This window comes from Dryas octopetala, chromosome 3 (assembly GCF_963921425.1).
Source record: "Dryas octopetala chromosome 3, drDryOcto1.1, whole genome shotgun sequence".
NCBI classification, from domain to species: Eukaryota; Viridiplantae; Streptophyta; class Magnoliopsida; order Rosales; family Rosaceae; genus Dryas; species Dryas octopetala.
In genome coordinates, this window is record NC_141368.1 from 17,885,073 (window position 1) to 17,901,961 (window position 16,889).

The window sequence follows — 16,889 nt, forward strand, 5'->3', positions numbered from 1 at the left end:
CTCCTACCTCAGTTTCTCTCTCCTCTCTCCCCGCATCCTCTTTCTGCCTTAATTTCTCTCTCATCTCGATCTCTTCCTCTCCTCTTTCTTTCAGCCCCGAAACCAATCCCCCAGCCCCGACCGCCGCCCTCCCCTTCCCCCTGCATGCTCTCTCTCGCTGCCTCCCTCGACTGACACTAGAGGACTGACTGGGTACCGATTTTTTACAACCGGACCGGGTTGATCTAATTGTTCTAGATCTGGCTTTTAAAAAAAAAAAAACCATTATAAAATTGAATTAAGAAAATATATAACCAAGGAAAAAAAAAAACATCATACCCACACCCTCCCTTCCTTCCCCCACCTGAACCCCGCACGAATAAATTAAATACATGCATTAAGATATGAAGGCTTCTTATTGCACAACAACGAAACCCCACCCCGGCCACCACCCTCCTCTCACTTCCTCACTCCCGCAGCCCCTTTCACAACAGGCAACTTCTCCTTATTTCTCTCTCTTCCCCTCTCTTCCGCTCTCTTTCTCTCTCTTCCCCTCTCTTCCCCTCTCTTTTTCTCTCTTTCCCTCTTTTTATCTTTCCCTCCCTCTTTATCTCTCTGATTCAGCATAATTAGATTTGTATCTTCCAAAAAAAAAAAAAAATCAAATTGGGTTTTGAGGGGACTCTAAAAGGCAGACAATTGAGTTAGATTAGTTAGGCCTCATTTGGATTAGATCAAAGCTTTCCAAGACCTTGACTTGTTCATTACAGTTATCTCATTATTACTTATGTTGATTCATGAGATCAAAAAAAGAGGGATCCAAGAAAGCTCTGAATTGCATTCTTTGGTGAGAAAGAAATTAATATTTTATTCTCTTTAAATTTGATTTATCATGATTATAGCAACTGGGCTGGTTCGAAAAAGATTCCTATAGTTTCCCTTTTATGAGTTTGCCTCAAAACCAGAGAGAGAGAGTAGTGGTAAAGGGAGAGAAAATGAAAGGAAAATAGAGGAGAGGGAAAAAAAAGAAGATTCATTGGATGGCGAGGGAAAAGGGGCTGCCGGCGGTGAAGAAAGGTGGGGTGGGGTTCAGGTGGCCGGGGGAGGGAATGGTGAGGCTGATGTTTTTTTCTCTTTGGTTTTCTTTTCTTAATTCAAATACTACTTTATTTAACGATTGGACACGTAAGTCCCACATCAGCATTTTTAACGATTGGACTAACGGATCGAGTTGACGAAATAAGGCATTTGCAACAATATGTTAACTTCGGGTGATAAAGTGATACATTTTAAGTTTAAGGGGGAAAGTAAGAAAAAATGTATCTTTCAAGTGGCATTAGTGCGAATAAGCCTAATTTTAAAGCGAACCTGCCGTTTTTATACCTTATCCCAAAACACTAGCCCGGCTAGGCTTGAAATTTTTGCAAGAGAGCTTGACTATTTTTATTTTTTGAAAAGTACTTTTTTATTCCGGTCAAAGTTTCTAATAGGGAAATTTTAGCTAAAGGACTCTAACTATACCCCATATTTCTATTCAAGATATGAATTTCACTTTGTGTCAACTGAGGGCTGAAACTTTCATTTTGTGTCAATTAAAGACCCTGTTTTTTTTCAGTTTTTATCTCAACTTTGGCCCAATATTGGACCCATCAAACATCTACCAAATTCAGCAAACTTGTACTTGGTTTAAAGCTATGTATCTCCTTTTTACAACCATATAAAGATCATTCAAATCGGACATTTACAACTCCAAATAATCGGCCCCAAAGTAGGGTATCCGAAATCGTTCAATCGGACCTCTGAGAAAATATTTGAAAAATTAGACAGTTTCGGATACCCTACTTTGGGGCAGATTATATAGAGTTGTAGAAGTCTGATTTGAGTGATCTTTATATGGTTGTAAAGAGAAGATGCATAGCTTTAAACCAAGTATAAGTTTGCTATATTTGGTGAAGGTTTGATAGATCCAATGTCAGGCCAAAATTAAGATAAAAACTAAAAAAAAAACAGGGTCCTTAATTGACACAAAATGAAAGTTTTAGTCATCAGTTGACACAAAGTGAAATTGATATCCTGAATAGAAAGATGGGTATAGTTGGAGTCCTTTAGCTAAAATTTTCCCTTTCTAATATGTAAAAATAAAAAACGCCACCACCTCACAACGTATGGCTAACTCTAACCGATTGGGCAATTTTATTCCAAAAACAACTTGATCGAATTGTAAATATTCGACCGATCCTTTTTCTTTTCTAACAAGTATGGCCAGTTAGTTTTTTTTTAGGAAGTAATTATTCTCATTTCGATCAGCCACTTTCAATATATAGCTAATTCTAACCGGTTAGCCACCTTTTGATTTAAAACAAATTAGTCTGGTTGATTTCCCTTGTAGTAAAAAGCTTCACCGATTAGCTTTAACTTTTTCCCAAAGGCATTTTCGGTTAGCCTATTTTTGCCAAAAGTATTTCAGTCTCAATCGAAGTTATTGTATCATTCCAGCCTAACCAAAAGTAACTCGCCCGACCTACATTCTCAAATTCTATTTCGATTGATATTTCAGCCGATGTCAACATACGGCCCAAACAAAACCTTAAATTTTGGCCTTGATCAGATTCATTAATATCAACGGATATCAGCCCAAATTTTGTGAATGACCCGACCGAGACCATCTTTTAAGTGTTTCCCAAAAGTACCCAACCGTTTTTATTTTAGAAAGAAACTTTTATTTCTTCGCAGTTATCACTTAAAACCAACCATGGATGACCGGATTTTTGGGATAATCAAGATAATTGTCTAGTAATTTAAGTATATATTCAAGATAATTATCCAAGGGATTGGAATGGATATATAATAATAAAGATAAGGCTTCTTGTCACAAATGGTACCTCCACTTTCACCCAAATATCAATTTGGTTTAAAGTGTATTTTCACTCAATGTGGTCCTCCATCTTTACTACCACACATCAATGTTGTCATTTAGCTGTATTTCATCTGAATTTCCGTCCAAAATTGTCATGTGTAGACAGTGCAGTGCACGTAACCCTTTTTCTAGGGGCAAATAGTCTTCACCCGTCCCATAACCACCCAAAAAGACCCTACAAATTTTTTGTCATTCTTTAATTCCAAGTTTACCCTTAAAAAATACTAAAGGATTAAAAATGACAAAAGAAAAAAAAAAATCATCCTTAACCCAACCCTCTGGGTGAGAGGGTTTTTACCATTTAAAAAAGGTTTTGTGAAGTGCACGTGTCCATTTTTTACAGCAATTCAAATAGAATTGAACGGAATAACAAGATTGATGTGCAGTGATAAATATGGATGACCATATTGAATAAATTGCACTTTAAGGACCAAATTGATATTTTGGTCAAAGTCGAGGGACTATTTTTTATTAAAAAAACCTAAATATAATTCTCTCATTTGACAGGGCAATTATTGCACATATTCGATCTGATCAATAGATATTATTGATCGAAGTCTCTACTAATAGGAGGCATGAATCAGTAAAGAGGAGGACATGGTCAGCACACAACACTCAGACACAGTGTCTCTTTTATTTCTAATTGAAGCTCTCATGGTTTCTCTAATTTTTAATTTTAGCAAACGCTTCCAAATTTATTTAGTTTCAATAGTTAATCTAATAGCTCTGCTAGCATCCATTTTGTCTTCGCATCGGTTTTAGATTTACAATCTCTTGATGTAAGAACATCTCTGAGTCTTTTATGCAATTTAATCATTTTCAATTTATTTCTATTCAATCAAGTTTACTTTTCCACACCCATTGCTTTCTTTAATTTATTTCTTGATTGTTCTTTTCAAAAGCCTTTTATTGCTAAAGGCAAAACACAAAACCTTTGCCGAGAACATGTTTCTTGCTCAGTCTAAGCCATAGTTTGGTAGTATTTTAGATCTTAAGCACATTTATCCACTACCGTTCATTTTTCTACTCAGGCCACTCTAGGCCGAGTAGTGTCACGCCTGCACAAACCATAGGACAAAAGCATTGCCTTCATCCGAGGCCATGAGATTGCATGCACTTAAGGTATACAATTAGCATAATTCAATTCTTGCACTGTACACTGGGATCACCCAAAACCAGTCAACGAAGGAAGCGTTACAAATACACCAAACAACCGACTCATAAATGTGAAAAGACATTGTTATGCTAGCAGTGTCAACCTTATTGCACTTCTCACTTATACTCAGGCCACGATGGAAGGTACCTGGAATTCCACAGTTTTCACTCAGTTATCCTACTTACAAGATTTTGAAGCTTTTGAGATCATGTGCTGCTTAGAGAGTATCTCCGCAATGTGTTGGCGACCAAATATGTGAGAGTTTTTCAGTATTAGGTTTCTCATAGATGAATCAACAACATAACCTTGTCCCGGCATCCACTGTAGCATTTGCAGAAGCAATTCTTTCTTCTCAGGGTGTGAAATATAGCGTGATATGGCCATCTCAAATAAGCCCTGTGGAATGCAAGAAGGATGCTGAGCTATGATTTCTTAAAAGTAAAAAAAACTGAAACAGAAGAGAGAAATCAAAAGCTTCTATTCAGGATTTTACATCCATTCTTTTACCTTAACATCCATTCAGGATTTCATTACTTATTTAAATTTTCACCACTAGTTTCTACAATGTGTCTCTCTTGTATATCCCCCACTAATACAAAAATAAGACAAAGAAGAGGTTGATAACAAGCTTTCATTGAATATAATCCACCAAAAGAGTGGAAAGATAAGATATATAGAACATAAAAAATGAAGAAACAAGAGAACAAACATGAATAAAATAGCACCAAGACAACCCCTTCACTAATCAACATGTTCACTAGAATTTTCAAGGTTCCAATAAGGGAACAACCATGAATTATCTGTGGTAACTGAGAAGTATGATGACTTGGAACGTGAATACAAGTTCATTTAATTTTTATGGTGCTTAGAGCTAGGACCAAGGTAAGTTCACCCTTTGCTTTGGGGATCCTACAAACTGGGTGGTAACTTAAATCTAATCTTCATATCATGTTACTTTTTCAATATCTGTTTTTCTAGCCTTACTTTGTAAGCACACATGAGTGTGCGCATATACATGTGTGAGTAGTTATGAAAGTGCCTAGGGACCACATGCAAGTGACACAGTGAGGTATATGCCCAACCCTATATTGCTGTTAGGTGTTGTTTGGTTGCTACAATGGAATGGAAAGGAATGGGGATGGCAATGGAACCAAGTATGGAATGGTATCGATTTCATTGTTTAGTTGAAAACGGAAATCAAGATTGGAATCAACTATGGATGCCATTCTGTTTTATGGATAACCATCAGAATGGAATCAAATATAAACTATTTTGGGAAAAAAAATAACCAAAATATAAGCAATAATTATCACCAGGCAACAGTAACAAAAATGTGGGTTCATAGAACAAGTTCCACAACCTGGGATTCTAAGTTCGACTCGATGATCCCGAGTCCCGGGTTCAGCACTTTGGTACATGTGTCACGAATCATGGGCTCAGGGTCTTGGGTGACAAGTCTTGATCCCGAAACCCTGGGTCCCAATCCGGAGTCAGAGGTCCCAACTCTTGGATCCTAGGTCATGGGTCCAAGGTCCCCGGTCCGAGGTTCAAGGTCACGGGTCTCAACACCAAATCTCATGGCTCGGACCCCATATCCTAGATCTTGTGTTCAAGTTCTAGAGTCCAAGTCCCAATCTCGAGTTTAGTGTCCAGCATACCAAGTCTTGGGCTAAGGTTTTAGGTTCGAGCTCTGGTGTCGAGTGTGGGTCCCGGTATCAGGTCGGGGTCCCACGTCCAACTTCCATGGTCCTATGTCCCATTCTAAGGTCCCCATCAAAGTTCGGGGCTTGGAGTCCTGAGCTCAAGTAAACTGTAGGAATGAAATGCGCATTCCCAACATCTTGGGAATGGGGACTCCTAATGTCTTAGGAATGGGATTTCCTAAAGTCTTGGGAATGGGCATTCCATTATGCACTAAACAATGGAATGGTCATTCCATTTCATCTCATTCCTTCAAAGTAAACATCACCTTGGTACTTGCAAAATAATCCATAATCTTGAAGTCAATCCAAAACATTGCACCTGCACAACGTAAAATACTCAAGAAGAGTATTTTTCATCATTTGTTTTTAACTTATTTTGTGGCATGTGACATTATGAGAGTTTAGCTTTTCTTTCTTTTTTTTTTTATTACTTTTTTTTTTTCTCTTTTTAGTTGAGGGAGCTTTGAGAGAAAAAAAAAAAAACACAACACAACAAAATACATACATTCATCGTGAAATGTGCCTTTTAATTATAAGTGAGGCTATTTAGATCCCTTTATTGCTCTGCGGCCAGCTTTTTCTGAGTATTATAATCCAATTTTACCCTTGAGAAAAAAAAAAAAAAAAAAAACAAGCGGAACTCGGACAAGAAGAAAAAAGAAACTTTGCCCCTCTCCCTCTCCCTTCCCTCGGAAACTCATGGGCACCGATGAGTGCCTCTACCTATTTTTGCAGCAAAGCATGGCTTGATAACTCACCCACACTACCACAAATGTCCATGTCTCATCCTTGTTCTAAATATGCATGGCTAGCATCTGAAACTCAGAAGCAAGCTGCTTGTAGAAAAAAAAAAAAAACAAAAGTACAAACTTTCTGATGCAACATATTGACACACATGATCATTTACCTGATCAATCTTGCAGCCAGAACCATCAATTGCCTTCAAAACATCATTTATCAAGTTGATGTTTCCTGACCTCATAAAGACAGTTGCAAACTTTTTAACAGCAGGCTTAGAAATCAACCCTGCATTGTCCTGACAAGTAAGAAGAATAGTTAAGAGAAACAGTTGCAAGCTATGCAAAAAGAAACTTATCTTTAGAAAAATATAGCTAACCTTGACTACTACATAAGCATCTTTGAGAAGCCGTCCTGCTACTAGAATATGCAGAATCTTCTCATGAAGGGCCCTGCACATTGTTCGCTTGCTATATCTCAGCATATTGTAAACAGAGTATGCTTCTGAATATGCTCTTATCTTACCAAGAAGAAACATTAAGGAGGAACAAAGTTCCTGCAATACAGCACATTGTTACATTGGAGTTGGCTTGCCAATTATTATCACAAGGTACCACAACTTTTTCAACGCATCATATCTTTGCACCATAAAGAATTCTGATGCTTTACTTTCAAAATAAACAAGTAACCTCACTAGGTACTGCAAACATTACAGTTTCTATCCCTCATTTGTTTAACTAAGGGCTCCAGAGTTCTAAGCAAAAGAACTGTTGTGATTCTCCTGTCCGGACATCTGGAATTTGCTTAAACTCCGGTTCTCATATAGAGGCAAGTAAATTGACAAAGGACAGCTTGCAAAGAATTCCTACAGTCATATTATGTTCAAATTTGTAGCTGGTTCTTTGTTTTCGCTCTTTTATTGAAGAGAATGAAAGTAAAATGGCTGTGTTCAACAAGAATACTTGGGAAAATGAATCCTGTAAGAACACAATACCTCATCTGGTTGGTAGCCTTTGTTGTGCATGTCCTCCATGGTCTGATAAGCAAGCAAGTATAACTTCTCCTTACAGAAATATTTTATTAGGATATGAAAGGTATTATAATCAGGAGTGATTTTTAATTCATCCATTTTTCTCAGCATTTCCATTACACTATCCATTTCACCAGCTCTGCAATATGCACATATCATTGTATTCAACATAACCAAGTCATATCTGTCATGAGTTCCTTCAAAATCCTTAGCCAACTGCTTTGCATCTTCCAGAAGCCCACCTCGACAGAAAGCTGAAATCATGATACTGTATGAATAGCCATCTGCAAGTGGGAAAAAATCATAAATTTTCAGCACTGAAGACAGAAAATTAGACTTCTGCAGAGGAAGAAGAATTCTTCAAAAAAGACAAATTCAAACTAAGTATCTCTCCAAGCTCCAAAAATATTTACACTGCTTGTAGGCGTCACTTATTTTTACAGAATAGGGATTCACGCACAAGTTTTCTGTTACTGAGGGTATGTAATAGCAAGTATTTTGCAGATATCATTTATGAAGACCTTATTTAAATTCAAAGATTTAATTTTCAAATTTTGAGTGAAAATTTATATGGGCTATAGAGGAATAGCAATAATCATTAGCTTGGATCATTACCTATACATACTTTTGAAGACACAAAAATGCACAATCCAATTTGCCCTGAGGCTTTTAGTGAATTGTGTGTCAAATAACAATATGCATGTTTTTTTTTTTTTTAACCCTAAACAATATGCATGTTTAAAATAACAGGAAAACTTGCTTTGAGGATTTGTCTATAATAAAACATACCTGATCGGATGGATTTCTCCTTCATTTCTTCAAAAACCAATTTAGCATCATGTATACGCCCAGCCTTAGCAAGGGCATCCATCAATAAACAGTATGGCATCTACAAATAGACTTAATTTGATGAGAGAAACAAATAACAAAAAAATAAAAAATAAGAGAGAACTAAGAAAATGCAGCTAATGAAGCTTAAATAAACTTGTACCAATCTTCCAAGAAAAAACACACATCAAAAGCCATAGGAGTAAATCTTACAAACCCAAAAACTAAATAAATGAAGTTCCCAGAAGTTATACATAAAGAGCTACATTTTCAAATTATGGTGGTCCATTATTTGACAAGCATGAGTTACATTGCTGCAAACCAAATAAAGATTACTTGGTAGTGTCACTAATTCCGAAAGCACATGATGTTTCTGTAAGAATTTGACTGATTGGGCTTAGTTGATTATGTGTACCGTATATTAATTTTAACTAAGGCTAATAGAGTAAATGCATCAGATTTATAGTTTCCTTATAAAGTGGACTACCAGGTCCAACGTGGTATAGGATAAGTTCATTAAACTAACAGATACTATGTGTATGCTTTCCACATCCCTTAATAGGTGGGACGTGGGTGGTTTTGTATCAATATAAGGAGAGGTCCCTGCTCTCACTAGAAACAGTTCTTTGAATGCCATTTTGGTTCCTATTACCAAATAGAACATTCGGCTGAGGAGAGAGCAGAAGACTTTTTCTTCTACTTTCAAAGCGGCTTCAGAATTATGGTAAGCCTGTTCTTGATGGTGGCTGTAGGTATTTCTCTACTACCTTGACTATGTAATTCATAGTTTGTATACTTAAGATTATGTAAATATCTTACAGTTGAAGCATAAGATACTGAGATATTTTGAAAAGGAGACAAATTTTATTGAGATAAGATACAGAAAGATCATTCCAAAAGAATACCAAAATAGCATTTTATTCAATTTATATTATGACTTATTTTTGTAAATGACTGAAGGGATTAAATTATAGGCAATGAGACAAAAGTTAATACTATCTGTTCAAGCAAGCAAATAGAGGTTTCAAAAGGAACTGGAATCAAAGCCTTACAAATGGTACCTAAAAGAGATTAATATCATAGTAGTTTAAACATCAAAACATTTTGTTGGCCTAAATTTGTACTTGTCAGTTCCTTATTTAACATATTAGATGAACTCGTGCAGATTACATAATTTTGAGATTTCATAAACTACCCTATTCGGCTCTAAAGCACTCTTTAGTCTTTCCAAAGAGAAAATCATACCAATGACAAAAAAGATAAATCTTGGATTTTTAAACTCACAATTTAGAGGTAAAGATCATAGTGTACCTCATCTTCAGCATAGCCCAAAGCTTCCAGTTCAGCTAATAATTCTCTTGATCTTTCAAACAACCCTCCTCTGACATAAACCTTCAATAACGTTGTCAAAATAACCTGCAAGCATTTGCATTATGAAAAGGAGGATTCATTATCACTGAAGTCACATAAGCTACACCAAAATTTGGCAAAGAATAAATAGGTTGGCCAGATCAGAATATTAGTAGGTACAAGGCTGCCCATTGAATGAACTAATAAAATAAGCCGCACTTACATTACCAAACCACACACTACAAAGCATCTACACAAAATTTCAACATTGATTGATATTTCACCTAAAATATAAGCAAAATTGTATCGGTCAACAGAATGAACTGACAAATGCTACTGCCAGATTGCAGGTATTGGCGATAGTTAGAATATACAATAATTGTTTGCCCACACATCTTAATAGCTTAAGCCATTGAGAATTGTGATAAACTAACAAACTTTTTTATGGCATCAAAGCAGGAGAGACTGAGTTCAAATCACTGCAGTTGCAACCTCTCAATATAAGTTGAATTCCAAATGCCGGGTTCTAGTGGTGGAGAGAGGCCCATATGTGAGGGGAATTGTTGGAATGTAAAATAATTGTCGGTGCACATCCTAATGGCCTAAGCTTTTGGGATATTGTTAAACCAACAAAGTTTACAATTAATGTGTATTATCTTAACATGATACGTAAGAAACTACATTAATTCAGGGATATCATGTTTACCCAAACCTAATTCAGGGATACAACACTTAATGGAGAGGGGATTTGAATTTGGGACATCCTTTCTAGGGGAGAGATGTGGGTACCAACTAGGCCATCAGCCCAAACCTATTTAGAAAATGTAGGCATTGGCATCTTGTGTATAATGATTAACAAAACAAAAAATAACAACGATGCTCAGGGGAACTAACCTCTTATAAGTTATATCTTACTGACCAAAGAACTAGGTCAGTTAAGGATTTTAAATGCTGGTGGTAACAAAACGCCCAAAACAAAAGTTAGAATAACATAATAATTAACCTCTAATAGTTTAAAGCCTAAGCATTTATATATAATTTAAGAAATTAATTCCTAAATTCAATTTCCCAAAAAGATAAGTAATTCCTGAATTCTATTTTATTTTTATTTTAAAAATTAAAAAAAAAAAAAAAAAAAAAAAAAAACCTGATCCTAAGCTGGCACCTATGCATAAATAGTACAATTCTTGTATCTTTATCATCCCAACATGTATAAAATCTGCCAGTTAATCTTCAAATATTCCTTAAGATATTGAGAAAGACTGAGAGATAGATTAGAGAGAGAGAGAGAGAATAAGAAAAAAAAAATCATGCACCTTTCAATAAAGAGTTTAATGAAGATAACCATTGAGGTTGAGGGTGAGGATGGCAATGAAGTGTAAGCAGGTGAAGATAAAATGAATAAATTGTAGACCAATGGATGACTGCTCATAAGTTTCATATAAAACTTTGAAGTTTCAGTACCATGTAACAGTGTGAACAAGTAAGTATACCTACAAGGCACCCTCATCTCCAGTTAGAACTAAAAAGATTACTATACCTAACATTTTCAAGTGGCTATGCCTTTTTTGGAGTTTATATAAGACTTTTAGTGAATGACAATAACTGAAAATTGAGTGGTTCTGTATGTTGTTCTACTAAAACCTAGGCATCTCAAAGAATACTTATGTGAATGATTATATTAAACTATCCATTAGGGTTGGCCAAAAAAAAACTATCCATTCATATAACCCTTTGTGTATAACTCTTCCAATTAGACATATCATTAATGGAAACAACTACTAATATTCAAATCTCAAAGAAAGGTAATCATTATGGTAGTTAAACATGAACAAACCTTATTAGGTACTAACCCTGCAGATTTCATATCTTGAACCAAATCATCAGCCTTTTTGTAGTTCCCACTAATAGAGTAAGCATTGAGCAAAGAGCTAAAATGGAATGCATTTGGTAAATGACCTTCATTCTTCATCTGCTTAAAATAACTTTCTGCTTCCTCCAATTTATTATTTGAAGCACAGACAGCTAATAGAGTACCGTAAATTACACTGTCCATCTCCAGTTCATTATGCTGTAATTCTTGAACAAGTTCTAATGCCTTAGAATAACCATGTTTGATTCTGATACAACCTGCAAGCAGCTGAGGATGATAGTAGATAATAATGAATGTTGATTATATAAATAAGTAAATTAGTATTAGACTTTACATATTTCAGGAAAACAAGGGGCTGTTCAGAAAATTAACATCTATTGTTGCTAGCTGGTATTAGACTTTACATATTTCATTGATGAAACTAATATTTAAATATGTTAATTTAATTATGATAATGCACAAATTTTTTTTTTATTATCTTTGATAATGTCTTCACCTGTTTACTTCATAGGGACAGAAAGTAAGAAATGTCACTGCAAAACTGTATATACTTTTTTTCTTACACAATATAGCAATAAATTAGTATAAAACAGTTTTACTTGAAGAAAACCAGGAGCTATTCAGAAAATTACAATGTATCGTGTTAATTGGTGGTAGAATTTTATATTTCATTCATTTATGAAAACTTCTAATTTATTAATTTTGATAGTTATAATAGTTGGCAATCATTTTGTGTTCCATTTGATAATTTACAAATCTGTTTGCTTTATGAAAAATGAAAGGATGAATCAAATGTCACTGAAAACTATGTCTTTTATCATTTTTCAAGGAGAAGCAACTTTTGTTTAAAATGCTAAGGACACCAAAATTGAGATGCATACCGTACTATATGTAACAGCATCTGGTGTTAAGCCATCCTGCTTCATCTGGTCAAATAATTTAATGCTGCCATCAACCTTACCACTCCTGACCAGACTACCGAGAACAGAATTGCATATGTGAACATTCTTTTTGATTGATTGATCTTTAATGTTATTGTATATTTCTAGTGCCTTTACAGGATTGAGGCTCTTTCCCATGAATTTTATATAGCTGCTATAGGATGATGCACTAATATTTCCAGTCTGTTGCATCCATTCAAAGAGCTGCAATAATTGCAAACATATTATAATATTAACAACTGGAAGGAGAAACTTGATAAGGCATTTAATTAGATACACTATTCAAAAAGATGAGAAAGGAAAAATAACATATTATGCTTGACCAGCAGTAAACCATGAGCACTAACACGAAAAGGGAAAATGAGAGAGGAAAGAAGGGAGGAAGGGGAGAAAGAGAGAGAGGGAGAGACCATCGGCATGTTTTTTCTTAACACACAATTTGAGATTCGAGTCCTGGAAGTTAAATATGAACTGCAAGATTGAAAACCTTTGCAACACACAAAAAAATTGATCAAAGAAATATTCAAAGAACGGCTTTCGAAATCTAATACTGGTGCTAAAACAATATTACGTGTAAGAAAGGACAGATTTAACCAAACATAAACTTGAAAAATAAAATAATGATAATAATAATAATAGCCTTAAGAGTTTTCCAAGTCATAGCACCTGGGAAAGATCATGCCATCTTTTCAGCATCCCAAAATGGCGTATTATGGCATTCAAGTCTTGAACCTTCAAAATCCCACGTAATCTGAGGGGGAAATTTAATGTGAGTAACACCTACATAACCAGACAAGATGTTTCACGCTTCAAAATTACTTCAAGAAGGAACAAAGAAAATACACTATTATAAAATTTTAAAACTCTGGTTTCATAAGTGAGTCTAAAATCAAAATATTTTTTCCTTCAACCAAAATTAATCAAGGAATTCATTGATTCTATTGGAACAGACACATAATCATTTTACTGCAGATAAGCTATGCTATATCCCTAAAACATTGGCTTAATATATGAAGTCAAGCTGCTAATTAACCTGTTATGAAAGCCATCTATGAATAAATTAATTAAGGAAGCGACAAGAAGAGTAAAATAAATTCACCAAAGAATATCACACATATAATTACTAATAGAATTCTAGAATAATGTAAGAGGAAGGCATATTTCAAATATAGAATGTGACAAACATGAAAAGAGACACTAGTAATATGCAAATTTAGCAGGCCCTCCAGGAAAATTAAAAAAAAAAACAAAATTACACATGGGTAAGTCTTTGTGAAACCATAGGATACACAATGTAGATAACAAAGACACAAAGAACAAAGGGTTCCAAACCTTAAATAATATTTTCAATTATGTTCTAGTATAAAACTAAAAAAACAAACAAAATAAAGGTTACTTTAAAGCCTGGTATTAATTCAAAGAAATAAAAGTGCAACAGTGCAGATAAAAATGATAATCAGATGACATGAACAAAAAAATTAGCCAATATTGACAAATATCAGACATATCATTTCAGGACACATTAAAACCATCTTCTAAAATAATAATGGCACATTCTTTTTGGCAAAGTGTACAATGTCCTTAACACCGGTTAAGTTAATTAAGAAATATGGAAAGATAGTAGCTCATTAATTGTATTAATCACATGAACTGAATCTCAACGCCACTACAAACAGAAAAATGTCAGTGAAAAAATGAAAAGTTCTTTTGCTGAGTAACATTCAAATTGGGCGGGCCAATAAATAAACACTTCATACATCACAAGCATCAAATTGGACCAAAATATAATGAAACTACATCATGCAGTCACATATTGCAAAACCCAGTTCAAGTTTCAATTAAAAAATTTAGCTCATGAAGAAAAATCTGTAAATATGTCAAAAAGATAAAAATAAAATAAAATACAAGACAACATAGCCAATTCAATGCATTACTTGCAATTCAAACAAAACAAGCTAACAGTCAACCAATTACAAAACCCAGATTCTAATGGAATGTATAATTCATTATTCACTCAGAAAAATCAAAAAATAAATGTGCAAAAAGGTAAAAGTCAAATAAAACACATAAAAGAAAGAAATATCAAATGGGTCATGTTAAAGTAAGAAACGAAAAGTACCTTGTAAGAGCTGAGTCCAAGTCAGAGGACTGTTGGACTTCAAGAATAGCAGACTGTCTAGTTAAGTATTGCCTGGAGTGAGGAGGCTTTGGGACCCTCCTACTGCCATTGTTGGGAGGCTCCGCGGGAGGTTCTTTGACAAGAGTTGTAACACAGCAGAAATGAGAATTCTTAGCTCTTGGGCTACGAGGGGTTACAGAGAAAGTAAAAGGAAGAGAAATGGGTGAGGGGCGGCAAAGGACATGTTGGGCACCGAGGCCGAGTACCGACACCTCCATTGCAGTGTGAGGAGGATAAGAGAGAATGAGAGATATCAGAGCAAAGGTGAGAGCTTAAGCGGATGCATTTGGTGTCACCGCATTCGAGTGTGTCTCTCTTTGCGTCTCACCCCAGAAAATTCCTATTTGATTTCCTCTGTCAACTATGTGAAATGCTCCTTTCAAAATTTGTTCTTTGAGCAGCTCTTTGCTTCATTTACAGAGGCTGGAAAGACAGACAGACACATCCGAGAATTACTTACATGTTCCTGTAATAGTTGATTGTACATACATATCTAAGTACTTCCGTGGCCAATTCAAGCAGAAACAACACAAACTACACACCCAAAATAAAAAAATGCAGAAGTTTTATCTTATTTTTTCTGGGTCGTAGAATTCATCGATTGGGTAGCTTAATGACAATAGAAATTGGGAAAATTAAAAGTTGGGACTACTTGGAGATAAATATGATTGGCAAAAAAGAAAGCCTAAACTTTAGTAGCTGATGAACAGAAGATAAACAGAGAGAGATAGAGAGAGAGTGAGAGAGAGGCACACCTGAAGAAGACGAAGACTAGCATCGACTTGGTGAAGGTGGGTCTGCACTTGACTTGGTTGAATTGGTCGTGGCGACTTGTTTGCCCGGTGGCTGGGCTGTTTCGTTAGCGCTTAGAGTGGTGATTCTTGTGAAATATGTGATTGGGTGAGTTTATTATGAGGAAGAAGATATCCTGCATTTAGAGGTGTCAAATTTGGGCTATTTCTCCAAATTTCTTATTTTATTTTTATTTACGAAATTATAAATTTGACTAATACAGTAATACCAAAAGACCATAAAGGAAAACTATTATTTTTTTTTTTTTTTTGAGAAAAATAAAAATAGCAAGAACATGAGCCAACTGCAGAAAATCCTTAAAAGTGAAATAGTAAAGTGAGATGACTTGTAGGGCTAAATCTTCCATGGCATGTCAGTCTCTCTGACTTGTAGACATCGTAAAATGTTTATAATATTTTTAGTCAGAAAAATATTCATCATGTTTTCAGTAGAAAAATATTTAGAAGAATAGCAATGTAATAAGTTGCTGACCATTATATATTTAAAATACCCAAAATAGGCATGAGTCTTTTTCAGACAAGGCAACGTCATGCAGCAGAGAAGATAAGGACGTAACAATGGCTTTTAACATTTTCCTAGCTCTTCTTTGGGAACTGTTTGGATATTCAAGTTTGAGTATGATGCAGGAGCAGAGGGTTAATCAAAATTAATTCAGCCACAACTTATCCCAAAGATTATTTCCAACATAATCGGCGCTAATATGTTTCATTAAATGTGATTTCTTACCTAATTAGTATTTAATGTAATATTTCATATTATATTTTCTAGGATCTTTATTGTTTTTCTTTGGCTACAAGGAACCTTAGGCTATTTAAGCCATGTCTTGTAAATATTATAGGAGTTTTATGTGAATTTTAATAATATTATATAAAAAAAGTGGCATGGATTTGCTATACCAAATTGTGAGTTTGCTTGTTCTTTATTTCTGGTGTCAATTGTGTTGTTGGAGGTTTATGTTCGATACTTTTTTCCATCAGATCACCAATCACATGAGTTCATGATGGGGTCTACCATTGTAATCGGTGATAAGTACAAAGTTGGTACTCAAAAATGAAGTTTTAATAACAAGTAGATACAACTGTAGTTGTCTTCTAACTGCAGCCGTCTTTTTTCAATAGTAAAGCTTTATATCCTAGTAATCTTCACATTTGTATCCGAGCAAGCTAGAACATGTATATAGGCAACCATTATAAGAGAGCACGCACAGCAATTTAAAAAGAACACAAACGTAGTCCTAAAACACCAATGAGAACACCTGTGAGGGGGAAACATAGGGTGGAGACTAGTACACTGTACACCTATTGTTGGGAAGGTTAGCACATCAAGAAGGATAGCGACTCCTGATTTCAACATTGGAAATATGTTTCAGTTGCTTTTATCAA

The 16,889-nt window shown here is 35.1% G+C and overlaps 1 protein-coding gene across 3 annotated transcripts; it reads right to left on the bottom strand.

Annotated features, from left to right (window-relative positions):
- Nucleotides 1-3,836: 3,836 nt before the first annotated feature.
- On the bottom strand, nucleotides 3,837-15,611 carry EMB3103 (Pentatricopeptide repeat (PPR) superfamily protein). 3 transcript variants are annotated; one of them, XM_086237793.1, is made up of 11 exons: nucleotides 15,450-15,611; nucleotides 14,635-15,117; nucleotides 13,182-13,266; nucleotides 12,456-12,719; nucleotides 11,539-11,841; nucleotides 9,663-9,767; nucleotides 8,313-8,412; nucleotides 7,488-7,807; nucleotides 6,873-7,049; nucleotides 6,663-6,791; nucleotides 3,837-4,448 (listed from the first exon to the last, which is right to left on the bottom strand). In XM_086237793.1, the coding sequence occupies exons 2-11, from the start codon at nucleotides 14,910-14,912 to the stop codon at nucleotides 4,230-4,232; spliced, it is 1,980 nt and encodes a 659-aa protein (XP_086093919.1). In that variant the 5' UTR covers nucleotides 14,913-15,117; nucleotides 15,450-15,611; the 3' UTR covers nucleotides 3,837-4,229. The 3 variants fall into 3 exon arrangements, with proteins under 3 accessions (XP_086093919.1, XP_086093920.1, XP_086093921.1); XM_086237794.1 differs by having other exon boundaries at nucleotides 14,635-15,160; nucleotides 15,450-15,603; XM_086237795.1 differs by lacking the exon at nucleotides 15,450-15,611 and having other exon boundaries at nucleotides 13,182-13,295; nucleotides 14,635-14,773.
- Nucleotides 15,612-16,889: the final 1,278 nt, after the last annotated feature.

Coding starts and splice junctions, on each gene's coding strand:
- EMB3103 (XM_086237793.1), bottom strand. CDS start 14,912: ATGGAGGTGTCGGTACTCGGCCTCGGTGCCCAACATGTCCTTTGCCGC. Junction 12,720..13,181: donor GATGGCATGATCTTTCCCAG/GTGCTATGACTT, acceptor CAATTATTGCAG/CTCTTTGAATGGATGCAACA. Junction 7,808..8,312: donor GGAGAAATCCATCCGATCAG/GTATGTTTTATT, acceptor TCCCACTTGCAG/ATGGCTATTCATACAGTATC.